The sequence below is a fragment of the Lacerta agilis genome, chromosome 13 (genome assembly GCF_009819535.1).
Source record: "Lacerta agilis isolate rLacAgi1 chromosome 13, rLacAgi1.pri, whole genome shotgun sequence".
Taxonomy (NCBI): domain Eukaryota; kingdom Metazoa; phylum Chordata; class Lepidosauria; order Squamata; family Lacertidae; genus Lacerta; species Lacerta agilis.
Window position 1 is genome coordinate 39,975,161 of NC_046324.1, and position 27,999 is coordinate 40,003,159.

General features: G+C 42.3%; 1 protein-coding gene across 1 annotated transcript; it reads right to left on the bottom strand.

Annotated features, from left to right (window-relative positions):
* Positions 1-3: 3 nt before the first annotated feature.
* DNAAF5 (dynein axonemal assembly factor 5) lies at positions 4-27,999 on the bottom strand. The gene is made up of 13 exons (XM_033166954.1): positions 27,381-27,999; positions 24,415-24,599; positions 23,742-23,866; positions 21,919-22,034; positions 18,036-18,268; positions 15,652-15,864; positions 14,450-14,593; positions 11,196-11,364; positions 10,528-10,675; positions 5,678-5,828; positions 2,803-2,950; positions 1,417-1,608; positions 4-303 (listed from the first exon to the last, which is right to left on the bottom strand). The coding sequence occupies exons 1-13, from the start codon at positions 27,937-27,939 to the stop codon at positions 158-160; spliced, it is 2,529 nt and encodes an 842-aa protein (XP_033022845.1). The 5' UTR covers positions 27,940-27,999; the 3' UTR covers positions 4-157.

The window sequence follows — 27,999 nt, forward strand, 5'->3', positions numbered from 1 at the left end:
AAGTTTTTTCTGTTAAAAAAGTTAAAAATATTTTGCCTGTAAGAGTTTTTATTTATATCTGTGCATGAATGTCAGTATGTGGCAGCTGAAACTTCTCCATTTATTGAAGTGTCAACATTGTATGGTACAAATGAGAAGTCACAGCTCACAAAGGCATTTATGATTCTGAATATCTCCAGCCCGTTGATTCAATGTGCAGCAGCAACTGATCACAGTAGGCTGGAGAGCGATGTTTGTGCACAACTGCTTCAATTTGTTTTGCCAAGCTATCTGGATAGAGAACACCTCCTTCTTTCAAAATATCTGCAAAACACAAGTTTATATACGGTTACCAAAAACAGCTTGTCCTTCACTTCCTACTGTGCCAAAAACACAGGAGCATTCTTAACTTAGAAAGCATGCAATTTTTCAGAAACAATATGAAGCTGATCATACCAAATATAAATATAAAACTTTAAGTATTTTCATTGTTTCTCCCTGTGTTGCAAAAATAACCCAAAATCCTCCTGGAGTTTTTTTCAGGAAAAAAATGATGCCTCCATAGATTCCTGTTTATTTTTATGCAGCCAACACAATTGAGAGCCCCAAATACACACCAATGCAAATTTGAATATTTTGTGCAAATGAGCTGCTTCCTCCACTGAAATTCATGGGGAAAGTCTTGCTGTATGGATGCATTGGCGCACCTGCAAGAATAGCTCAGTGCAATTTGAGCCAAGGTTGCATGTTTCAGTTACAGGCACAGTGCTTGGTAAAACCTATAGTCAGTGTCAAGCAAGTTAAAATGACATTTTGCACAGGTCTTAATAAGATAAACCAATCATTTGGTGAGTGGATTATGAAAGACAAAGATTGCAAGCTTGGAAAAAATTTCCCAACAACAGTAATAAAACCCTCCACAACAATTGGTGGAGCTACCGGTACTCCTAACACAGACATGTCAAATAAAAAGGGACATCAGAGAGTTTAGTCCAAATTTACAAGGAAAGTGTAAACTCATATTTTGTAAGAGTTCTTCCTCCTACCTCATTAGCCAAACTAAGGCATCCATGTGTACATTTATTCAGAAATTACTTCACATGGGATTTAGTATAAGCAGGACTGGTATATCTGTGCCTTTGGAAAGACAACCTCCTTCATCCCTTCCTCTGCAGTTCCTTCCTTTGATACTTGCTGCCCTAGCAAACATCTTACCTTCTCAAAGCTGACCACCTTTCACACAGAACATGATTTTCCACAAGCACTTAAGACACTTCACATTGCCAGAGCACTCTCCTCCACCCAGAAATATCAAGCAACTCTCTCTCTCTCTCTTCTGACCCTCATTTGGTGTCACAGCTACTACTGCCCCAGAAAATAGGTGCTTAATCCAACTTCTTAAAAAACATCAAAGTGACAACTCATTCAAAGGCTTACCTAAGACAGCAGACTGGATATTCTGGTCAGGGTCATCTAGGTGAACCAACAGTTCTTGATACAGGAACTCAATGTTGGTTTTTAATAGGGCTTTCTTTTCATCATTGTTTATACATCTGAACCAGCTAAGTAAGGCATTGGCAGCTGCTAGTCGTACCTCATGCGATGAATCATCCAAACGCTTTAGGAGTTCTGAAAAATGATACAACAGCACCAAAAGTTTACTATATGGACACTATGCCATATTCAGTAACAAATGGAAATTATGTTGCAAAGAGATGGGGAAGTTATTTTGTTCCTAAAATTTACACTCTGCTGACTACAATCTAGTGGTCGGTCTCTCTCTCTCTCTCTCTCTCTCTCTCTCTCTCTCTCACTCTCACACACACTCACCAATTAAAACATTCCATACAATAAAATTAACACAATAAAGCAATGTGAAAATGTCTTTATTTTCTTCAACTGATTTCCTGAATAAAAACGAAAAGGTGAGATTCTATGCCAGTTATGGGAACCTGTTGTTCACCTCCAGGTTCTGTTGGACTCTCATCCTCAACTGCTGGCTATGCTGCCTGCGGTTGATGAGAATATCTGAGGGGGCACAGGTTTTCCAATTGCTCCTCTTCATACTGATCTGTCCTTCCCACCAAAACCACAATTGTTGCCTGTGGTTAGCAGATTTCATTGCCCCCCCCTTTCTTGGCTCAGTTATGTTCAAAAATATAACCCAACAGAGTCATTGCTTTAAAAGGGCTCCTTCACATGTTGTGAACCACTTGTTTCTGTTCTCCATACAAGTTTGCACAGATCTCACATTTTATACCATTTCAATCTGCAGTGGTCAGCAGCTGCTTTTGCAGATGCAGCAGCACTTGCTCCGACTCTCATCAAACTGCAAGTGGCTCAGGGCATAGCCACACGATGCGAAAACCTTGCTGGAGCTAATCTGCCCAGGCCTCTGCCCAGGTCAGTGCCTATGGGAGAAACCATACAGGAACCCCGTCTGTGCTACGTTCAGGTTCCCCAAATGTAAGATGAGCAGTTAATGTAAGAAAACAGTGTTCTTGTGTCAACTGTCACTATGTAAATTTGAAATTAGTTTTAACCCTGTGGGTATTTACTTCATTTTTAAAAAAGAAACACACCATGTAAACTAGATGGGCCTCTTCACACCTGAACATGCCCATGGGTCTGGCTATGGTAACCAGTCAGGTCCACTCTCCACTCCGACTGTCTTTCACTCTCCTGCTCCACAGTTTAGCAGACTAGAAGGTAAAACATACCAAGGCACAGGCAGATGCACCTGTACCTGTGAACTTGAGGGGCACATTCTCAAACAAGAGAAGTCAGAAAGATTGTCCACACCACCACCAATGGCTATCATACCTGGATAAATTTTGCTGAGTTCAAATTGTTTTACGCAGCCGTCTAGAAAAATGCTGATTATTCGACAAGACATTAAGCGTGTCATTTTGGAATCTTCTTCCAGTGTGGCAACTATTTTGGGCATCAGCACATCTTCAACTTTCAGCATCTGAAACCAAGGAAAGGAACCACCAGCTTAAGAAAAGGGGACTGTAGTTACAATCAGTTCAATTTCAGTTATTGTCTGCTATTATATTCACTGATGTCTGCAGGACTCAGGCAAATGCCAAGAAATGCTTTAAAAAAGTAAGAGAAGCATTGTCTTCTTGGTTCATTCACTGAGCAGATCTTTCCTTTAACCACAGTGAACAGCTCGACGTGTGGGGATTTGCTCCTGAGAGAGAACATGCATTCACATAGCTTGTTCTCAATCGCTTTACCCTTTTGGCTTGTTCAATTAAATTTATGGCAGATATAATAAAAGTGGCCAGGTGAAAATATGAACTGCCTGGCCCTAAGAGGAGATTATGATGAGTTTGGGTTTTCTATACAGAAACAGACACACACAGAGAGAACTCATTGAACTATGATGTGGCAAACTGCTTTTGAAACTATCAAAAGCAGTTTGTGATATGGCACTGGCATCAGAGAAAGGTAGTGGGGGAAATCCCACTGAGCACATGCACACCTAACCCTCTGGATCCCAGCCATGTCCTCATGACCTTTTCATTTTCTGTGTATCTGCCGTTTCAGCTCTGTGGGGTACAATAGAGTTCTCTAAAACCACAATGCAAATATTTCAGGGGATTAGGCACATATTTTGAAGGCTAGGGAAGCAATTCCAATGAACATATGACATGGCTGCCACCACCAGCCCACTTTTGGAGTGAGAGATGAATTATTTAAAGTTAGCATTTCTTTAGTGTTCCAGAAGATGGTGCTCATGTTCAAATTTAAGCTCTTAAACCAACAGTCTTGCACCTTAACCCCATCTTGCAACCAATATACCCTCTACCCTTAAGCTTTTCAATTTTTTAAAAATCTTAAGACAAAAGCAGAAAGAGGACCATGGGTATAAGGTGTGACACATATTCTACCAGGGTGCAAACCATGCTCTACACTACACAGCCTGCTTTAGGGTAAAGTATGCAGAAGAACATTTGCATTCTAACAAATGCAAGGATGTGCATGTCATGCATTCATCCTAGAGGGATCTTCTGAGCTATCTTCCAAATTGTTTAGTCTCTCAAGTCAAGTGAGTTTTATTGTCTTGGCCTTAAGCAGCCACAATATCCAAATATAGACAAACAGTAAAAGTCAAACTACATTTGTAACAGACCACCCAAATCTCAAAAGAAAGAAAAATATGGATTGTTAGGGTTCGTGCACAAACTCTACATCAGAGATAGGGGCAGAGAATACTTAGTGTTACTCCTTTCCCAAGTTGTAGCAAACCTTTGAACAGCCATTGCCTACTATTTCATCTGCCTCCTTTCTTGTTGCGTAGCATCTTCTCTTTCTCCAGATCTTCCACACAAACCTCTTTTACCATGTGTGGTTCCCAATTAATAACTCTCCTTGCACTTTGTTCAGTTCAGGGTCTCCTCCATACCCTTTCATGCTCCTATATCATGTTTCAATTTCATTCTGCTACAGGGCAGTTAAGATATGTACCAGCTTGCAGAAACCATTTAGGACAAGGATCAAGTCAGTGCCAAATCATGTAAATGGCCAAAGAATATAAGGAAAGTCCTGCTGATAAAAATTCTCTATCTAGTCTAACAAATTGCTTTCTTGGGTGGTCAAGCAGAAGTCTCCTGGGAGACCACAAGAAGGGCCATAAGGCAATAGACTTCTGATGTTGTCTAACAGCAACTGATATTCAGCAGCATATCTTCTCAAAAGTAGTTTTATTGAGCTATTTGGGCAATACCTGTTGAATTTACCCTTGAATTTGTCTAATCCTCTTTTAAAGCCCACTTTAAAAGAAACTGATCCAAGTGTCGGGCATTTCTTTAAAAACTATGGGCTGGATCCAGACTATGTTAGTGGCACCAAGTTCCCATTAAAATCAGTATCATTTGTTAATTATTACTCACTTTTCACGTTCATTTCAATGGGACCTAGGGGTGACTAACTTATTCCAGCTCCAACCCTTTATTTTTATGATTTAGATAGCATTGCTTAATATATGAATGCAAAGCTCCAATATTATAAAATCTAAGTATTCATCAATACTATATGTGAAGCAGACAGACCTGTAGGGCTGGGAGAGGGAGAAACGAACTACCCCGGAGGGGGGCTCTGGAAGTCAGTGGGACACAGCAAGGATCTAAATATAGGTAGCAATGCATTTAAAGTCACTTGCTAAAGGATTTGAATAAAATTAAATATAAGGGCCAATCACTTGCCACTTAGTCCAGTGCCTTTGCTCTCTCATTTGACAGGGTGTTGGAAGGTGCAAGCAGATTTACTTCTTACTGAGCAATTGGACAGAATATTGCCTGCATGTGACTTCCAGGCATATGGAAAGAGGCTAGAAATTTACATATTTTAAAATAAAGCCTTCGACATTCAAAGAAGGGGTCAGCTCTCTAATAATACTTCCCCACCCCCGCAAATAGCTGCTGCCCTGTTTGCAAGTGAAGAGTTTCAGAATTTCTGCCTTTTTTTTGCAGGTCCCTCCCCCGCCATCAAAAATATTTATGTTAGGAGTGACCCAATGATAAAACGCTTGCTACCCAAGTATCAATTTTTCAGGCTAAACCGATATTCTAAACTTGTATTCTTATGCTGTATTTTGGCAACAGCTTTGATTTATAGAAAGACAGAGATGATTTGCATTTCTGGATGACAATATTCAGAATGGCTGTCAGGGGAGGAGGGGGACGTTTACCTCTTCTGGTGAAAGCAGTTCACTGTAAATAAGAGCCCAGAGGCATGATACAGCAGTTGTGCGGATGGCAGCTGCTGTTCTTCCAGCTTGCCACTGCAGATTAGGAGCCAGGATGTCTTTTATCAGGATCTCAAGGTAGTTACAAAACTGCCTGAAGCCAAGAACAAAGAGCAGCAAAATAAGAAGCTTTATGTGAACGTGATGGAATGACTGGGAGGGTGAAAAGGCACATTTTCAGTCTTGAAAACAAGATAGCCAGAACAGGAAGAACGAAGCATGAAAAAGAAAAAGAATGAATCTAATATGATGACAGTGTATGTTAACAATACTTCATTACTCAGATTTCTTTTGAGGGAAAGTAAGTGGACTTTGTATAAACATTTCAGGAGGAGGAGAGGCAGAAATCTTTCTCAGCTTCAGGCGCTGCAAGGTATGTTCCTTGTCATCCCAAAAGGCCCCTTACTTTAGTGTCTCAGAAACAAACCACTCCAAGTTGACTTGAAGAGGCTTTAATGTTTCTCTATATAATGAAAATGCAAGAATGTTGTTGTGTAGCCCACATTGGAGGATTTGCAGTGCTGCATCACAATCCTTGATTTCCATGAAGTCAGGGCGGGGCAGGGGCGCAAAAGTGAAGATCGCTTGCACTACAGCAGTGGCTATGGCTTGGGAGCGGCACTGAGAGGGGAAAGTAGTTTCCCCCCCCAAAAAAAAAAATATTTACAGAAGTTTAAGGAAAGCAAGGGTGGAGGCACTCTGAAAGGCAATGGCAGGGGGGTTGGCAAGTGCGGCAAGCAAGACCACAGCTCCAGTATACAAAAAATTACCATTGTTACAAATTCATCTTGTCGATCTCAAACAATGAACCACCGTGGAGCATTTACCTGTCTCAGAACTTAATCTCAAGCATCAACATTCCTCTGTGATACAGGCCAGAATCAGGACCAACTTTTCAGATATTCAGATATGTTTCTATGACAGCAGAATGGGGACCTGCCATGTTTCTATGGCAGCAGATAGAGGCCAACCTACACTGGTCAATACCTTTGGTGTAGCACTTGGGGGACTTTGAAAGTACAAAAACGGCAAAAGCTTTTAATATTAAATGCTCATTTATGCAACCATGCACCTCCATGTTGACTTCTTGCCTATCACCCAGTGGTCATGCTCAAGTGATGCATGATCAAATCTTGTGTGTTCCTTGGCAAATACTGGAAAAGCATTTTTGCAGTGTTGTGTAAAATGACCGATTATGCACATGGTGCCGGCTGCATAAACTTCATTACCCAAGGGGTGGGAGCCTACATTTTCAAGCAGCTACTGGCTACCAACTGTTGTTAGTTGGCCCTTACAAGACAGCTTTCCCAATCTTATGCATTTTTTTCCTCCAGCAGGTGGCATTTAAGAATTAGTAGTGAAGACAGCAAATAGCTCTAAGCTCAAATAAAAGCCAACAGCTCAACATGCTTTCATCCCATTCTAACATTAGCTCTTTTTAAAAGGCATTTAGATGTGCCTAGTTGAGCCAGAATGAGGATTCACGTTCAAATGTGCATGCTACTGAAAACAATGCAATGCAGATGAATGGCGATCGACATATGGATACACAATCTAACGCATACCGGATTTCCACCAGCAAATGATATCTGCACAAGTCTCCCAAGCAGGATCAGGGCATTTACATCTTCAAATCAAAATCAACTCAAGGTCCAAATGGGCGTACAGAAATTGCTTGAAGTTAATGTGCACATTGCCTGGAGGGAAATGGCCAACTGTCTACCTCCTGGCAATATTCCACAGTGCATTGATTGTGTTGTGTTAGTTGTATTTTATTTTGTGGTACAATGGCCCTGTGACTGTTGTGACAAAGGGCCACATAAAAAGACCTTAATTATATTTTTTATGGGCCACATAAAAAATATATAAATGCATATACATGACACAGTTGTGTAACATCTAGCCAGCTTGCCATTGGCAGAGAGCCACAATGCCCTACAATTTCTATAAACTCCAACAAACATGGTGGTTGTGTGACCATGCCTGAATGCACCTCTTTTTTTTTTTAATGTATTACTGATTGTATTTGTGGCAACGTTATATTGTATTATTAAAAGCTATATAGCCGTTTTCTCCATCAAGTCATTTCAAACCAGTGTTTGGCTCCGAGGTGGTCTATGCTAAATGACCCCTGAGAACCTTCACGTTTTTGGTAATGGCTTCTTTTAATCCCTTAAATAAAATGTGTCAAAAACACAAAAGATGGGTTTTAGCAGAGCCACTTACTCACTGGCAAAGGAATGCTCTCTGCGAAGACAAATGCATTTAGAAATGTGTTATATTTAATATCTTTGAGGCAAAAGAGGAATAGCACTGCCAAATTGTTCAGCAAAATGAGATATCTGCTCAAGAGCTGTAACAAGGTACATTGCAACCTGTCAATTTGAACCATTTGCCAGAAAAGAAAGTCTATTGCATAGTTAAAAGAAAGTGCATGCTTGCTTATAAAGATGCGGTAGCTGTTCCAACATGGGAATGTGTCTGGCTTTTGCTCAAAATGAGACTTAAATTGCACCCTTCTCTTCCTATTGGGGACCTGAATTGCTCTCAATATTAGTAATTATCAATAAAGCACCATTACTGTGATTGTAACAGTGGAAACATGAAGAAATCATGTCCCTTCCCCCGAGAATGGCTTACCCATAATGCAAAAACACATGATTTCAATTCGTCTTTGTTAATGGGTGAAGAGAACCCCCAGAAGAGCAAAGGTAAAGACAGGCCTCAAAATAGTGAGACATGAAGCCTCTTTAACTCCACCCCACCCCCTGAGAAAGAAGTTGAAATGCAGCCTTCAAATAATACTTCATTTTTAAATTAAGCTCTCATAAAATTGATAGATTGGCTCCTATAGCTATTCCTTTCATGCAGATCCTCTGAATGGACTTTAAGAAAATGTTTCATGAAAACAAGGTTGCAAAGATAGTTTGGGTTTTTGTTTTTTTGCATAGAGGCACTGCAGTTACATTAACTTCAACATGGAAAATCAACAGGTACAGCTTTTTCCAGTATGGAGATAGTAGTGAGTGTAGCTATGCCTAATTATTTTTGCCTGTCCCACAGCTGTTGGAAGCACAGAACCACTGTCAATCCTACATTAAAATGCTGCTATATTTGGCTTATGGGATGTTCTTAAAGTAAGCAGTTTTGTTTTTGTTTCTAAATGTTCCAAAAGTACAGGTTCTACTTCAGAGAGGGGTGGGGAGACCCTGACCATTTGTAATCCAGTTAATACAGTTTCTGTTTAAGATTTCCTAGCCTCCGCTTTACCAGATTAACAACAGCCCTAGGGATTTTTCTATGTGTGCCAGAAGAAGTCCAATTTAAACTATTTTTGTCTTTGGGCCAGCTTGGTTACAAAGATTGATGTACAATCGCTGACATCACTTTATTCTGGAGTGTCTCAGAATTCCTCCTTCCCTTCTCCTGCCCACCCCCAAAAAATACTCCACCTGAGGCTGCAGAATGTCAAGGGTTACAATGCAAAAAATGGCTGCTTGCCAGGAGATTAGGCAGGTGTTGGGACTTGCAGGCTGGCTCCAGTCCAAGCACTTGAAGATTCAGAGGATGTCCAATGCATGGCATAAGGCTGGGAGTAGCAGAAGCAGCTTCTGAAAATGCCTCCTGCCTTTTCCCCAAAGCCAACCCCACCCCTTTAATCCTTATCTACCTCAGGGGTTCCCCCTCATTTCCCCATCATACATCCAGCACATGTCTACATTCACTGCCAGAAATAAATCAAATCTCACTATGCAATATTTCAACATGTTATTGCCATACATTGTGGGAATTCATAGATGAGGCGAGGGACAGCATTCTTCAGTCAAATCCACTCTACAGTACATATGCTTTCTACGATATAAGCAAGTGTCTAGAGACACAAGGAAGGTCTCTTACTGGAAAATTACCATCCAAGGACCTGTAAACTTAGGAAGTCCCTTTTCTACACAACAAGCTTCTAGGCATGCACAATCATGAGTACAGTTCTAAAATCATAATGAAAGCTGGAGTTACTATGGGCATAACTGGAGATGTGTTTACAGTAAGCTTTGAATTGTGCCTTTCGGTTTTCCATTTCTGGACTTGGCCTATTGGAATGTCTCATATTGTTTTTATACAATTTGTGCCAGTGAGCTATAACAACATCCAGTGCGCTATAACAACATCCTTTGACTGGGACCATATATGAGACAGATTAAGAATAGAAACATCTGAGGGCAGGTGTTATTGTGAAGGAACCAATGAATTGCAGAGTTGGAAGAGACTCTAAGGATCATCTAGTCAACCCCCCTGCAATGCAGGAATGTGCAGCTGTCCTATATGGGGATCGAACCTGCGACCTTGGCATTATCAACATTATCACGCACTAACCGCATCACACAGAGCACCAAACCACATCTTCTCTTTAAACAGCAACTGGGAAGCAGAACAGGCGATGCTAGAGTTCTCATGTCATCATGTCATAGTCAACCAGAGTTAATAGTTTGTTGTGAATGCACAAATGGCACCCACTTCACTCCCCACCCCACCCCGCCATGCAAACCAGAGCAACAAACTGTGGACTTTTGGTTTGTCTCTCTCCGAACAAATCATGAACTGAAGCTAACTTTGGTTTTGGCCTACCAATCGTAGTTTGAGTTAAGCAAGCCACAATCCCGTTTTGGACATAATGCTGAGGCAAGGATCATGGTTTGCTGCCCATGCTAGGAGATAAAGAAAGTGAGTGAAATCAGCCAATAGCTTACTGTGAACATAACGCTTTACACCATTATGTGCAACTGAATGGTGCTTACCCTTGAGAATTGACGGTCTCATTTGGTTTCTGAAGCAACTGGGATAAAGTACTGAATAGTTTCAGACGCATCCTGGGATCTCTAGATGTCTGAAGACATGTTTTAAGAATGAGAATAAAATCCTGAAGAGCTTTGCCAATCATGGGGCCTAAAAAATAAAAGTGGAAACACTATGTTTTGTACTAGCACAAATTAGTAGTATGGTATACCTTGCATCAAAAGGCTTAGCTCTGAAGACAAACAAAAGCTGTAAAATAAATTAAACTCTTCCCTCTTGAAATGGAAGAAAGCCAAAAAAAAAAGGAAAAGAGAAAAAACACATTTTCTTTTGGATTTTGGAAAGACAAGGCCTGGGAAACATACACAAACTCCAATATGCCAGATTTTGTGAACCTACTTCAAGCTGAGGTTGCAAACACCAGTTTGAAGCAAACCAAGGTTAGCATGAACATTGGTCCTGATGCAACACTGCCCCATGGAAAATTTTCAAAAGAAAAGATAGAGGTAAATATGCACAATCGAAGGGAGAAGGAAGCTCACAGCTGCTAGTTAATCATGGTTAAAAGGTGGGAAATTCTGTATTACTTTAGAGGCTTCATTCCTTTTGGAATTATAGTGTTCTCCCATGATCGTTCACATTCATACCAATTCTGCTAAGTCCACATTACCTGAATAAGTGGCAATCACATCAAACTGTAGTAATTCTGGAGAGAAGCAGGTCCAACGATCATGAGTTAAGGATACCCATTCCATAAGTTGAGATATATGTTGTTGATAAAGGCAAACAGCACCCTCCAAGTGCTGCACTTGAGCCAATGCATCCATTGCCTCTTCTAACTGGGGGGAGGGGGGAGACAAAATGAGTTTAGAAAGTGTTGGTTTTAACCAGCTCACTGTGTGAATCCTCACACAATGGGCTGTTAAAACAATGACGCCTTGAAAACATGATTTATTTATTTTTAACCAGCTGACTAAAAAGAGCGTTTAGCTATGTTTTTCAGACCATGCCACACATGAAATGGTCCTTTAAAAGGCCACCTTTTCTAGTGATCAGTTTGTCTGCCTTCAAGACACAACTGTTTTATTTATTTTTTTAATCTAACCTCATTTATATGCTCTGATATATCATCTCGACTCTGGTGTTGTAACCTGCCTTGGGACCAGCTGATGAAGGGCAGGTAAGAAATATAATAGTAACAACAAAAGAAAATCCCATATCCAACTGCCTGCTTAATCACTCTGTCAATTCTTCTTAAGATTGCTGCCCCAGCTTTGATCACTTCTTAGATTCCTGTCCTCCTCAATTTGACTGCCACTTTGACTTCTTTCTTCCAGCTTCTTTAGATACAGTGGTACCTCGCTAGACGAATGGCTCGCTAGACAAAAAACTCGCTAGACGAAAGGCATTCAGTTTCCTATGGCCGCGACTCGCAAAACGAAAACGTTTTGCGGTTTGTTTGTTTTTGTTTCATAAAGCTGCGCTTCCTCCGACCGTGCTTCGCAAGACGAAATTTCCGCTATACGATAGCACTCGCGGAACGAATTAATTTCGTCTTGCGAGGCACCACTGTAGTCAGTTCCAACATCCCTGCAACAACCAGGACCTCTCTTCCTTGCACTAGTATTGCACTGGGAACATTAAGCAATCTGAGCACATCTGCCTATCTCTGGGAGCCTTGACTTCAGGCTGCAAAAGCAACTACAGTGCACGCTCGGGTTGCGAACATGATCTGTTCGGGAAGCACGTTCACAACCCGCAGCGTTTGCAACCCGTCTGCACACGCGCAGGTTGTGATTTGGCGCTTTTGCGCAAAGCACAATTTAGTGTTTCTGCGCTTGCGCTTGCGCGAGCACCGAAACCCGGACATAACCCATTCCAGTACTTCTGGGTTTGGCGCAGTGCACAACCCAAAAACGCACAACCCTAAGTGTCTGTAACCCAAGGTATAACTGTATACCTGGGGAGCACTGCTTGGGTAATAAAGTATGCATCATCCATTTTCAGGATTTTCTCAAAAATAAAATAAAAAAAGATGTTAAGCAGAAAGGTGAGGTTCTTAAAGTTCAATGAATGTACTGTTCACCAGTATGTACTGTCTCAATTTTCTCAAAGGACATCTATTTGGATGCTATCAGCACTGAACATTTTCTTCAAACTTGTCTAGACAACCCATTTTTCTTCAAAATCAGGTTGTTCAGGAATTTATTCTTTTAAAATAAACCAAACAGGCCCCCCACACGGAAAAACTAGATTCCTGTGACTTTGTACAAGCGTCGTGACTCCATACCTCTAAGTATTCTTTCTAGCTTTTGTGTATAAATTAATGCAAAATTAAGGTGTATTACATTTACAGTTTTGAAACCAACTTTCAAAATTATGACTTTTTTGGAAGTTGCTTGTCAGTGACAAGGGCCATAAATACCAGCTGAGATTATCATGCCTAGAGCAACAGTACAGGAAGTAAAACAGTCATTATGAAGAAGTAAGTGAAGAAGTAAATGAAGAAGCAAGTCTGGCAACAAAGCTTGCTTGGGCCACCAAAGAGCTACTATGAAAAGATGGCCGACTGATTTATTTGGCATCCGACTTGGGAATAAAGTGATTTATGGTTCGGAGATAGCCATCAGGAGGGAAAAAAGGCCAGCCTTTATCAAAGGCATCTTTGACTGTTGCCTCAGATTTTAAATAATGACTGAAACATTTTTAAACTTAGGACGGGTGTGGAGGTGAAAAGGGCAGCTACTGAAAAGACATTGCTGTATCCTTTGACTAAGTACAGAAAGAAAACTTTAAAAAAAACCCATATTCTGAGTTATCGCAATTGGCACAAAAAAGACTAGTATCATTAGCAGCTGATTTCTTTACGGTTTTGAGAGAATGCATAACCTTAGGCTGAAGAATACCTATACCAACATATTCCCTGTACAAAATATATTTTGGGTTTGCTCTGACTTGCAGGTTTATGGTTGCTTCCTCCTCCCCTTCTTATTTTTTAGCTAAGATCACCCCTTCTGCAGCAGTTTTGCAAAAAAGCTCACACTTGGGTCTTTTTTCCACAATGCTAGCTCCAAGAGATTAAAACAAATCCACCCTTTGAGACCACTTCTTTATGGATAATCTTTTCCCTTCGGGGAAGTTCCAAATAAAGGTTTTATAATGAAGCTCAGATAGTACTCTGAAATCCTGCCGTGAAACATGGTACACTGCGTAATTAGTGAGGGTAATTAAAAAGGTCTTGGTTTTCAGCTTTTTGTCTGGCGGCTTATAGGAACGGACACAACTTGGTGATAGAGCACACGATTCGCATGCAGAACGTTCCCCAATTCAATCCCTGAAACCTCCACTACAAGGATTTTAGGTAGCCAGTTTGGGGAAGGCCCTGATGAGGATCTTGGAGAGCTGCCATCAGTTAGACAAAACCAAATTGTACCACCGATAGAATTTGGTGTAAGGCAGCTCTGCTTTTTCTGTTTCACTTGGGGACACTACAAAGCTTCGTGGGCTAAAGCAGGGAAGCCTGTAGACCCGTCCAAATGGTGCTGGTGTATAACTCCTGTCATTCGCTATGCTGGTAGGTGCTGTTGGTAGGTAGAATCCAACAGCACCTGGATGACGACAGGTTCAACGTCCTGAGGATAAAGGGCCAGCTTTGGCAGGCCAAATATGGTGCACAGGCTTAACCATGCTGACCCTGTGCTTAGTAATAATAATAATATTATTATTATTATATAGTACATTTTCAGGCAGTAATTTTTATTTTTCTATTTTTCAGACTGCTTTATTTTTAGTCTTTGCTGCTCAATTGCGAGAGTCTGAAGATGCCACACCTGGAAAGAACCAGTAAGTTCAATGTCATTTGACTTAAGGAACCAAACAAAATCAAAACACAGGACCATACAGCAGTGGTTCTGTCAAGGTTACCTTCACATGCAAGGGTCCAGAAGTTGGTATGGCCGTTATTGTTACCAAAACCTTCATTAGCTGAAGGCTTACTTCTTTACAGTCCTCTTGGCATACATCAATGAGCGCTTCCACACAGCAAAGCAGCTGCTCCATGTAAAAGACCTACCAAATACAAACAGAAAGGAAATGCTTCCACAAGGCAATTGTTGACATTCCCGCGTTGCTCCGCCTTAAGTCACATGGCCATATCCATGCTATTTCATGGTGGTCATGAAAGCCTGTTTTCTCCCGTAGTTACAACTATGCTATCACTGTGGCCAATGGCCATGTAAACACAAAAGGAAACAATCATTATGTGAAAAGGATCTAGGGGTCTTAGTGGACCACAAGCTTAACATGAGTCATGAGCGTGATGCAGCAAGTGCTATTCTAGGCTGCATCAACAGAAGTATAGTTTCTCTATCATGGGAAGTAATAGTCATGCTCTGTTCTGCCTTGGTCAGACCACACCTGCAGTACTGTCTCCAGTTCTGGATGCCATAATTTAGGAAAGATATTGAAAGTTTGCAGGGGAGGGCAACCAAGAAGATCAAGGGTCTGGAAACCAAGCCTTATGAGGAACGGATGAAGGAGCTGGGTATGTTTAGCCTGGGAAAGAGGAGGCCGAGAGAAGATATGAAACCTATCTTCAAATATCTATAGGGCTGTCACATGGAATAGGGAACCAGTTTGCTTTCTTCTGCTCCAGAGGCTAGGACCTGAACCAATGGATTCAAGTTACAAATTCCACCTAAACATCAGGAATAACTTTCAGACAGTAAGAGCTCTTTGACAGTGCAACAAACTCCCTCGGGATGTTGTGGACTCTCCCTTCATTGGAGGTTTTTAAGCAGAGGTTGGATGGCCATCTGTCACGGATGCTTTAGCTGAGGTTGGACTGCAGTTGGACTAGATGACCCTAGGGTTCCCTTCCCTTCCACCTTGATGATTCTGATTACTGTTACCAAAGCTGCCCTAAAAATGGTTGCGGATGGAGGGTGGTATGTAATGTAATGTAATGTAATGTAATGTAATGTAATGTAATGTAATGTAATGTAATGTAATGTAATGTAATGTAACGTAATGCATCAAGCCTAAGGAACTATCTGAGACAAGACTTACAAAGACTTACAAGATCTGGACACTGTCTATAATTCCAGCTTATTTTGCATTCTCCTTACCTCTTCAGACCTCTGTCTTATTTCAGGGCAAGCCAGTGTGCTGGCAAGGTGCACCAAATGAGGCTGCAAGACTTTCCTTGGCGAACCCCTTATAACTGCCGCTAGCACCATGAGGTAGGATGGCATAGGCGCTTTTTCAAGGTCAGACGTGATTAACTTCAGAGATACTGCTGGGCTGACAAAGGCGCCAATCAGCTCTGCTGCATTCACACACTATGAAAGGGAACACAAACACGTTGCCCAGATTATGAGAGGCAAAGGACCAAACAAATTCAACGTGGCCATTCTGAAAACAAAAACCGAGGGCGCCAGCTCGCTTGCCTTTGCTCATTTTTTAAAAATGCTTCAGAAATTGCCTTGTAGGCCTTTCCACCCTTTCACTCACAATTTTATGGATGACAAAGTTTTCTTGACATGTATCAAAGAAGCTCAAAACGAGCGCTCAGATGCCTTCTTTCAGCACCAATCTCTCAAACAGGAATCATGCCAAATAGCATATTGATGGCTTACAAACCTACTTTAAGCCATGCTTTTACATTTTGGTTTACTGGCTAGTAACAAACCACAATCTGTCAATTCAGATACCATGCCAAACCATAGTAAGCTTCCTTAACCATGGTTTGGAGCGATGCCTCAAATTGAGCCCAACTTTTTACTTTTTAGCGAGGAAGAATGGCAAGTCCTAAGAACGAAAGAATAAGCCTACTAGATCAGACCAGAATCCCAACCAGCTGGAATCTTGTCTCCCCACAGAGGCCAAAGTGATGCCTTGGGGAAGCCCTTGGGCAGGACACAAAAAGGGTTGCCTTCTCCTGCTGCTGTCCCCAGCAACTGATACTGACAGACATAATGCCTCTGAATCCCAGAGGTTCAATATAGCCATCGTGACTAGCAGCCACTGATAGACTTCTTCTCCATGCCATTCCTGCACATGTGAGCTTTGGAACACTACAAATGAGTAGCCATTCAAATCCAATTCAATTATTAACTTTTCAGAAATGGACAAAAATGCAATATTCTCTTCTTCAACATTACCATTTGTAGTTTTGCTTGCAAGTTTTACTAACATTATGAAATGGGAAAGAAGATCCTTAAGCATTATTTTTACCCATAGGAATGTCTTTTCCCCTGTTCACGTGCTGTGCTGGTAAATAAGCATGCAAGCTTTCTTAAGGTTGGGTTTTAAATGGCACCTATTGCAAATAATAAAGTGGATTAATTATTGCTTCCACAAAGACAAAGGAAAACAGCAGGAAGGAAGCACAAACTTGCCATGTCTGAACACCAATTAAAGGTATCACATGGAACACACATACTTTAATATTGTGGGAGGATTATGCAGCAGAAAGAGGGAGAAAAAGATAACGTGAAATTAACTAGAAAGGGCATGAACTGCACATAGTTCTAAAATGGAATTTATCCCCCCAAGCATTTACACTTTAATCTCCTGCTTATGATTTTTAAGAGGCTGCTAATGCTTCACTTGGCCAGCACCACAGGTGATACTTTGAACAATCTCACCACTGATCTGTATAATCGAAGAGATATACATTTAGTTTAAGAGTGCCTGTATAAGTTTCCTATCTGCCCTGATCTGGCAAGGATGATCCACAAGTGGATTACCTTCCTGGACTGTCTACCGCACATTCAAAAAAATTGCGTAGCATGCAGGAAGAAAAACATCTAGGACTTGGTTGTGCTAGGTTTACTATGGTTAACAACCATGGAGCACAGTTATGTGTGGTGGAAAGGTCTCTGCAGAGAATTTACTAAAATTGGGGGGGGGGGGGGAACGGACATTTCCAGAAAATTTCCAACTGGATTTCTCCAGGAAATTTTTTTCACTTTTATGATTCATATCATAAAAACAAATCAATAACTAAATGAATGGACACAATCAAATCAAATTTGAATGGATACAGTACTAGTCAAATCTAAAATAAAAATTATAATTATTTCCCTAGGAAACAAATATATTTATGCACTGCAGCATTTCAGGAATGCTAAAATTAGGATAAACAGTCTTCCCTTCCCCTCTTATAATCTAAACAATGCAAGGGGAATCTGTGCTACTGAGTTATCTCTTAAAATATTTACAAATGTTCCAAGAAACTTATTTTCCGAGAAACAAATGTTCCAATAAATGTTCCAAGTAAAGCTTTGAATTTGTTTGAACCAAACCTTTAAACCACACACAGTTATTTAGCTGTTAGGAAAACTTTTAGATTATTTATGAAGCGTGTAACATTAAGCCAACTTTTTTAGTTTCACCAAAGACAAGTCAATTAATGTGCTAAACCAGGTCTCTGTCAGCCCAGAAGAGTAGAAATCTTTCTGGAAACAGTGTTTCACAAAGGGGGTGAATTTGAAATTTGCAGACTTACATTCCTAGTCACATTACTTTCTTCATCTGAGCACACCCGGTACAGAGTTCTAAGGAGGAGTTCCATGTGTTGTGTGATGTGGTCTTCTACATGCTGCAATAATATAACCAGAAGCTGTGACGCCTTTATTCTGGTGCCCTCAACCCAGTCAGTTATATCATGGCAGAGACCTGGAAGTATTTTGAAAATGTTTCTGATCACCAGCTCCCGACATCCCAGATCTGGACGAGTCACTAGAGTGAAATAAAAAAATTAAGGGAAAAAGAGAGAGTGAGAATTCAGGGTTAGGGAAAGGCCTGTGAAACAGCTGTATGTTTTTAAGTTCTTGAGTCACAACAGGTATGCTTACAATGAAACCAGAGTATGCAAGCTATACCCAAAGCGCCATGCACATTTTGTTTGTGAATGCATCAAAAGGAAATGAAATAATCTCACAAAAAGAAAGGGACGGCTCACATAGGTGGTGCTGTTACCAAACCTTCTACCTGCACACCCAACTATTTGCATGGACAAAGTAGTATTGGAAAGTGGTGGTACATAGAAACGAGATGACCTGTGACTGCCGTGACCACAGCAGCCCTATTTGGACCAGTCATGATAAAAGGTATCACAGAAAGGGCACCTAAAAAAGTACACATGAACCTCGTTTATATGCAACTTTCTGCACACATGTGGAAAAATATGAACCTTAGCCAGCACCCTTCTATATGTAATTAGGTCTACAAATATCCCGTAATGTGATTCTTTTTAATGCTCCAGATGCACCTTATCACTCACTTTTCTGGCTTTTTCCATTGCAAAACCCTGAAAAGGGTCTCTCCAATGTCCTTTTCCCCCCCCCCCCCCGCGCGCAAAACTGCTCTGGTGTTTGATTCAGAAATCTCAGAATGTGGCTTTATTCTTTCTCAGGATGTTGCTGTTGTTGTTCTTTCCCAACATTGCCAGTACGATTTTTAAAACCTTTTCCTGGTATCCGTCTGTTTTGTAGGATGTATAGTTTTAATCACCTTTGATGACGGAGCTAACAAGTCAGCTCTATCAAAACTTAGCCTGCAATTTGGCTGGACACTCTTGATGGATGGACGTAACATTCTTTTGGCAGTCTGGCATGAACTGTGAACAGCAGCTATAGGCAATTCAAGACTAATGAGGTGGCATTTACTATCCAAATGTAAAAGACACAAGCATGGCCCTAAGAAATGGGCAATGGGATACTTTATTTCTTATAATGTAAACTGCTACAGCCTAGCACTCCGTTCAAACATTAAGATCCTCATCAGAGGTTGAATATCCCACCTTCAGAGGAGAGGTGGATGGCAACCAGAGACAGGGCCTTATTTGTGGTGGCACCAATGCTTATGCCGTTTCCCTTCCCGACTGAATGATCTGTCCAGCACTTCCCTTTTAAATTTTTAGATACCAGGCCCTTTTTAATCTGCCCAAGCTTTTACGAAACAACCCTTTTTTATCTGACCTGCAGAGAACTCTTACATGGGCCATTTTATTTATTTCAGGGTATTTTCTCATTTATTTGTTTTTTATTGCTTGACGCTTGCTTCTATTTTATTCAGTTTTGCAGCTTTGAGTTTTTAAATAAATTGTATTTCAAAAGGTCTTCTCGTTTTTTATTAGTATGTGTTGTGCACCACTTTGAACATTTTATTTTAAAAAAAGAAAACAGAGGCAGGACATGCAGTTCTGAAATAAAGATAAATGGAGACAATGCTAATAGGAGGAGGGCTGTTGGTAAAATGGAACTGACTGAAGAAGGGGACTCTCACAAAAGAAACCCCTCAAGCATTATGCAGTTTTGCAAGAGGCCCTCTACTTGTGTGGCTATACAAATAATAAAAAACCTGATGTAAAACTTAAACAGGATGCAGAACACAGAAGTGTCTGTGAAGCACCTACTTAAAGGCAAGGATCTTCAAAGGCACTCTGAACTAAGGCTTCTTTTTGTCATGGAAGAGAGCATTTGGATTATGGAAATTGACAGCAGAAAAACAAAGAGGTCAAATTCAGAAATCCTGCCTGAGAAGACAAAGATAGAGAGTGGCATCCTATTTGACCAGAGGCATCTCCCCCCCCCCCCAAATGATTTTGACTGGTCCTTTTCAACAGTTCCCTTCATTTCTGATGCACAAATGCAGCTATTTCATCCGCATATCTCACTCCTGTCAAAGGCTTCTCCGCTGCCCCCTACCTTTTCCTAACCTGTCTGCACCCCTATCCTAAGGCAATGCTTTCTTCTTCTTCTCAGTGGAAAGTCGCCCTATTGTCAGGGTGGCTTTCAGTTCCTTCTTTGCTTTTCACCCTGACCTGCAATCTCTGTCAACAGGAGATCAAAGCACACTGAGGCAGAGGTGTCAGGTTCATTAGCTTGCAGCTAGAAAAACGGGGGGGGGGGGGTTAAAGAGAAAAATTCAGGGGCAGGGGGAGGAAGGAAACGGGTGGTCTGCATTTTGGAGGTGAAGTACTCCAGAAACCATTTAGGTTCTGTTAGAGAGAGAAGCAGATACTGAAATATAACTATTACATGGATGTTGGAAATTAAACTTGGTGCCTTGGAACGTAATGTGTTTATAATGTTTATAACGTGTTGGCATTGGCATGATTAAACTGTACGTCTTCCCTGGATCTAACTAACACTGTGATGTGTACATAAACCCCTATCTTGTAACCCCTGCACAAATGGGGAGTTGCCTGTACTTTATGTAACTTGGTAAAGGGATTTGTTCTTGAATATATATATATATTTAATTTTCTAATCAATTGTGCTTTACAACTTGAATAAAAAAGGAAAAAGGTGCCATAAACTGTGCCAAATATTTCCTCAACAGGTTGTTTACAGAAAGCACCAAAATAAACTTTAACAAATTTTACCAGGTCCAGGAGTTCTGCAAATGCCCCAAATGTAAAATGAGGAAGCATTTGCTACTACCATTGAAGACGTCTGTTAAACATTAAATCATCAGCAGTCAGCCTGTCGCACAGGCACCACACGTTGCACAAGCTGCAGTCATTTGGGGCAAAGGTAGAGGGATCTGTAGCCCTGGCTATTCCTATACTCCTGCCTTGGTGTCCTAGGTGTGCTAGTCCCCAGCTCAATAAACTAAAATTACACCAGAGCACAGAAACCTCTTATGTACTGCAGTGTGCATGAAAGCAGCAATCTCTCATACTTTGGCCTCATCTTACATCACAAAAGGCTTGCCAAAAAGACTGGCCACTGTTAAGTTGTGCACAGCCAGGTAAGAGCTTGTCTCATACAATTCTGCAGTAATGGGAGAGAACAAGAACCATTCCACAAACCAATTTTGAACTTCTTAAAAGATACAGTGAAAAGTTATCAGGTCAGTTGTCTAAAAAGGTCCATAAATCTTTCCACAGGAGATGCAATTACAAGATGTTAGAAGGCAAGATGCATGAAAAATCTCAGCTCAGCTAGGCAGTTGGGGGGTTGCCCAACCTTGTGATCTACACTTGTTTTGCAAAGAACATTGTCTCACACAGATCCCTTAATGCTTGTTATTACTCACCAGCTATCTCTGCTGCATAACAATTTATCCTCTAGCACCCGCTTGGCTGTTATGCCTCAAATTATTATAGTAGTCTTACCAAAGCTACTAAGTACTCTAAGTATCATCACATGATTCCTAACTACAAAAAGATTATCTAATATACAAACATTTTGTTTTTAATAATATTTCAAATTTAAAAGAACACGTTAAATTTCCAAATATTTCAAAACGTTTGCATTTTACTTTCTCATTAAGAGACTATACTTTGTACCTGCCATATCAAATAGCTGCTCATTACAGGCCTGTGGAGATAATAACGGGACAAGGAATTTGCACCCTGAACATTTTTTCATTATACTCACATCCTGGAGGATAATAAGGTGGCACAATATAGAAGTCAAGTTTATCTTTAATATCGTTCTCGTTTTCTTTTTCCCATTGCGAGCCTACTTTCTTCCAATAAGTTAGAGCCAGTTCCCTGAGTGTAAAACAAAGGCATCAAAAACACACATTATATATAACATACACAAATAATTTTTAAAAAAAGGTTCACTTAAAACAACAAAATCCCTTTTCAGCACATCTGAAAGTGTTGGTTTTATTTTAAATCATACTCTGAGGCAATCTCCACAGCTGCATTTCTGAGGTCCCGGGAATGTCATACATGTGCCACAGTCACTGAATGTAGCTCAAAATACAATCTGCAAGTGCGAATGAGCCATCAGATTCATCAGAATAGACTGACCTTTCATATTGGGCGGACACAGGGGTATGCATACCCCTAAACATGTTGTGAATCTTCATCTGGCCTCATTGAGGGGCAGTATTTCAACATGAGTAGAAAAACAAGAGTACCCCTAAACATTTTTTTTTAAGAATAAAAGCACTGCCTATGTCAACTCAAAGGACATACTTTTCAGTGCAGAGACCAAAGTATTCAGCTAAGAGTCATCAAGTAATGAGAGATCCTTAGGTACTTGGATGTGTAAACTAGCTTGACATGTGAAGCAGGTCCCATCAGAGAAGTATGACCAACTGTAAGGATTGGGGCAAGCCCCTCCCTGAGCCCCCAAGGGCTACTTCTTCAGTCTTCCCTGGGTACACTGAATCGGCATCCATCTGTTTTGAAGAGTGCACCTTTGGGGATAAAGCCAAACCATTGGCAAGTTACAGTCTGCAATGGATGTAGAAACCAACAAGGAGCGACATGTTTTGACGCAGCTGGGGCAGATAAAAGCATCGAGTTTTGTGGCTGGATATTCACCATGGCATTTCTTCTCTCTGCGCTCCTCCCAGTGGTCATTCCTCTCCTGGCCACTGCTGTGGATACACAACCTGATTGTCTCCTTGTCTGCAAGGAATTCCCACAAAGCAGTGTTAATGCTGCCAGCCTTCATGTCACATCTGCCAGCATCTTTGTAATGCAAAGCTGGTAGAGCACAGTCTTTGGGGATCCTGCCATCTTCCATCCAGTCTATCAAGCCAGCGTAGGTGTCATTGAGACAGGAGTGTGAACATGCTGGGAATATGGGCTTGGGAGAGCACATATTTGCTTGAGACTTTGTCCTGATGCCCCAAATCCTCCTGACACAGCACATATGGAAGGCATTGAGGTGTCACTCCTGGCAAGTTGCCCATGACTCATTTCCATACAGCAACATGCTCAACACGAAAGCCTGGTAGACCTTCATCTTGGTATTGGTCATTAGCGTCACATTCTCCCATACCCTTCTGGAGAAGCGAGCCATTGCCATAGTGGCCTTGCCAATACACTTGTCCAGCTCAGAGGTGATGGAAAGGTTATGGTGGAGCCCAGGTAGACAAAACTGTCTGCCACCTCAAGCGTGTGGTCACCAGTAGAATGCTGGCAACCTCCTGACCCAAGATGTTGGTCTTCATTTGGCTGATGCTTGAGAGACAGAGGGAAAGCAAGTATTCTGAGCCTTCGTTCTCTTTTGCGTACAGTAGTAAATGTTACTTTCTGACTGGAAGCCTTTTTGCATACAGCTGTATATATGAAGGCTTCTACCTTCATTCATTTCAATGCACATACATTAGCAATGGACGGACACACCATTTCAGTAGTAGAGCTAGACAACATGGTCCTGCTCTCTACTTTAATACATTAGCTGCAACATCCACATAGAGCATAAATTATATAAACTGGATTCTGAGTTCTGCTTACTTGTTTTCATGTATTTCATCAGTAAGGCCAGTGAGTAACAGAGGAATTAACTTGTGAAAATAGGAATACCTATCCCGCAGGTGCAGTAGCCACTCTCCAGTGACACTGGTAACAGCCTCTCTAACCTAGAAATGTTCAAGAGAAAAGCAATGCATTTACATCCATCAAATGTCTAAACGGACCATTGTACTACAATTTTTTTTAAAAAAACAACAACCTTAACTCCTGAAGTCTGAGGTTTTGGTTAAACTTCTTTTTTTTAAAAAAAAGAGTTCAGCTTTCCTCATACATCCCTGCAAGTTCTTTGAGATGGGGTGGGAGGTTTGTTTGTTATTATGTTATGTATTTTTGTGGTTTTATACTGCAAACCGCCCTGTGATCTTTGGGTGGTATATAAATTTAATAAATAAAGAATAAAGAGAAATATAACCCAGGCAGGCTTTTACTTTATCCTTCATCATAACATGCAAAGTGGTGTTCCATAAATTTAGTTTTAAAAGCCTCATTTCAAACAGGAAAATCTTAACACGGTCTTAAAAATCTGACACTAAATTAACCTAAAGAGAAAAGCTGTTCAAGACTGCAGTGCTAAAATAGAATATTAAATATGGTCTCTCACGTGTCTCTTCAAAAAAGAACTGCCTGGATTAAAATTTAGCCAGAACAAAGTTACCTGTGGGATCTCATCAAAACACCGCTGGGCTAGGTGAGACAGCACATCGTCCAGAGACTTCACATTACCAAACTGAATCACTGCTCCTGTAGCCTGAATGACAGCAACACGGACTCTATAGTGTTGATGGGAAATTGCTTGCATTAAGGGATTGATCAAACTTTCTGACTGCATGTGAAAGGTATCTGGCAGAGGAAAATAAAGAAAAAATATGTTACTCCTGTTGAAGTAGTGTAGTTAGGTGTGTGTACTGTTTTACAATAGCACACAGAATGCTGAGCAAAGATTTAGGCACTAGCAATATACAGCCTCCAATGAATCTGTAATGGTGCTGTGGAATGGTAGAACAGCAATCTTAATCTTACTGAAAGATTTCATTTCAGCTGCCTTTTTCTACATTTTCTGCAGGGTGCAGTGGAAATGGGAGGTCACAGAAAGGCCAAAGTGAGGCCAAGGTGAGCATTATCATACATTTTTGAAAGAGAACTATTTCACATTAATGAAATGCCTTAAACATGCTTCTTATGAATAACTGTTATTGATTTAAATTGTGTTTAACCTTCAAGTAAGCATACTTATAGGTGCATTATTTTAATTTCCAGTTTGTGTGTGCAAATTGCCATCAGACAGGGCAATTTGCCAGCATATTGGTCTAGCCATGGGGGCAGATTATGTCTCTTGGAGGTGACTGCCCACCCTCTTCTGGCAGCACCTATTACTTGACTTCTTCAGCCTGCTGCTCTTGAAGACAAAAGCAACCCAGGCTGTTAGTTTTCACATCTCCTGTGGTCTTTTAGCAAGATGTAGCTGCCTTATATACAGAAGCAGCCCTCTAGCTCGGTATTGTTTGCCACACCAGCGGTCACTAACATACACCCACAGAGGCCTTTTCTGGCACCCACAGGGTCCTTCTCACCCCTAGGTACACATACACAAAATTAGGTTTGAAAGCAGATTTTAGTTGTAGTTGTGTACTTGGTTCCAAGGTGCATATGTGGTGCCCACAGGAATTTCTCGTTTCCAAATGTGTCCCCCAAAGTTGGCAACCCCTGGCCTATACTGACAGGCAGCAATTCTCCAGCGTTCTGGGCAGGCTTTTTTCCCAGCCCTACCAGGAGATACCAGGGGCTGAACCTGGGACCTTCTACATGCAAAGCAGATGCTCTACCATGGAGCTGCGGCCCTTTCCCTAAGTGGGGATCACATCCACACCATATTAATTTAAGGCACATGGCTTCCCTGAAATAGAACTACAATTCCCAGCACCCTGAACAAACCAGAGTTCCCAGGATTCTTTTCGGGGGAGAAGCCATGTGCTTGAAACATATGGCATGGATGTGGCAAAAAGCAGGACTCCTGTTCCATCTCTACTGTCAGTGGCATTATGCCTCTGAACACCATTTGCTGGGATCACTGGTGAGCAGAGTGCTATTGTCCCTGTGAGAAGAGGATGCTGGATCAGATGGGCCCCTGGGCCTAATCCAGGAGACTCATCTTCTTATGCAACTTCATTTGCCCTAAGCCTAAGCAAAGGAACATTGAGGAGCAGGGCTTCCCTCACACTTGATCCGGAAGATGCAGTTAGTCTAGAATGCTGCAGCATGATTGCTGACAGGAGTAAGGTCTTGTCAGCATATAACACCTGCACTCAGAGATCTGCACTGGTTGCCAATTTGCACTGGGCCAATTTCAAGGTGTTACTATCTGTGTATGAAGCCCCTATCGACTTGCGACTAGTTTACCTACAAGATCGCCTTACCCCGCATGTGCCCACTTGACTGCTTCAATCGGCACAACTGGCACTTTCACAGGTGCCATATAATACCTGCACCACAAATTCAATCACTTAGTGTAGCAGCACCTGCACTTGGGAATGCCTTGTCTATGGAGATCAAGTAGGTCTTGCCTTCACTACACACTTTTTTGGCACCTGCTATAAACATTCCTGCTGTGGTCAAGCATACCCGTATACTTAGAAAGTCGAGGCAATTCCAATCTGTTTTAGCCGGTTAACTTCTGCATGCTTTAAAGAAGGGCTGAGATTTCTTTTTTCTTGATTTTACAGTTTTAACTTTCAGTAAACTGCTTTGAGATTTATTTTAGATGAAACAGGATAGTTCAGTCAGTAGAGCACGAGACTTTTCATCTCAGGGTCGTGAGTTTGGAGTCCCATGTTGGGCAAAAAGAGTCCTGCATGGCAGGGATTGGATGTGCAACCCCCCCAGTGGCCCCTCCCAACTCTACAAATCTGTGATTCTGTGAGTGAATTTGCGCTGTGGTTTCGCTATGTTTATGTTTATATGTCTATATGGGTTTATAGCTTCATTAAAATTTATGTCTGTTGCGCTGTGGTCTAAACCACGGAGCCTCTTGGGCTTGCTGATCAGAAGGTTGGTGGTTCAAATCCGTGCGATGGGGTGAGCTGCCGTTGCTCTGTCCCAACTCCTGCCAACCTAGCAGTTCAAAAGCACGCCAGTGCAAGTAGATAAATAGGTACTGCTATGGCAGGAAGGTAAACGGCGTTTCCGTGCGCTCTGGTTTCCGTCACAGTGTCTCATTACGCCAGAAGTCCTGCTGGCCACATGACCCAGAAAGCTGTCTGTGGACAAACGTCGGCTCCCTTGGCCTGAAAGCGAGATGAGCACCGCAACCCCATAGTCACCTTTGACTGGACTTATCCTCCAAGCGGGCTCAGACCTCCTGAAGAGGCTGTGACCCTTTTCCGGGAGGTGTAGTTCTTATAACAACCGTCCAGGGGTCCTTTACCTTTTTTCTTTACCCTACATAGCAACCCAGCTGGGAAACCCTTTTCTCCACTACTCTTCAAAGTGTCCCGCCTCATTTTTTCTCTCCCCCCCCCATGCCAGCCAAGCTCCCCATCCGCCAGTCCACCAGGCAGCCCCTTCCCCACGCCCCACCCTACACGCATGCCGGCCCCAGCCCCCCCCCCCCCAAGCTGCGCGCACCTGGCATGGCCTTGGCGCAGGCGGCGGCTGCCGCGCAGCCCTCTCGCTTGGCCTGCGGATACGGGTCGAGGAGGGCGCCTCGCAGGGCGCGCACCAGCTCGGGCAGGTAAGGCGCCAGGGCGTCTCCTCGGCACGCCTGCAGCAGGAGGCTGAGCAGCTGCAGGAGGCCCAGGCGCAGCTCCTCGCACGGCTCGCCTTCACCCGGCGGGAGGCCCAGGCGCTGCGTCAGCGCCGGCACCAGGAAGGGCAGCGCCTGCTCCGGCCGGCTGCCGTGGCTCACGCCGTGGCGGGTCAGCTCCAGCGCCAGCTCCCGGCAGCGCTCGGCCGGGTCGGCCACCAGGCAGCGCGTCAGCGGCCGGAGCATCGCCTTCGCGAACACCTCCTGGAGCACCGGCGGCGGGAGCTGCCGTTCCAGGACCTCCGCGCGGAGGCCGGCCAGCGCCTGCAAGCGGGACTGCCGGGACCCGTCCTGCAGGCGGTCGAGGTGCCGGGACACCGCTTGGCTGACCTCGGCCACGCGAGGGTGGTGGTCTCCGATGGCCCCTGGCTCGTCAGCCATGCTGCCGCGTGCCCGTTGCTAAGGGAAGGCGGCGGCTAGGCCCGTTGCTAAGGGTCCCGA

Excerpts from the sequence above, each read along its gene's own strand:
- DNAAF5 (XM_033166954.1), bottom strand. The coding sequence starts at position 27,939 with ATGGCTGACGAGCCAGGGGCCATCGGAGACCACCACCCTCGCGTGGCC. Across the intron at positions 10,676-11,195 it reads TGTGATTGCCACTTATTCAG|GCCCCATGATTGGCAAAGCT; the intron begins GTAATGTGGACT and ends TTTATTTTTTAG. Across the intron at positions 2,951-5,677 it reads AACTGCTTTCACCAGAAGAG|ATGCTGAAAGTTGAAGATGT; the intron begins GTAAACGTCCCC and ends CCTTGGTTTCAG.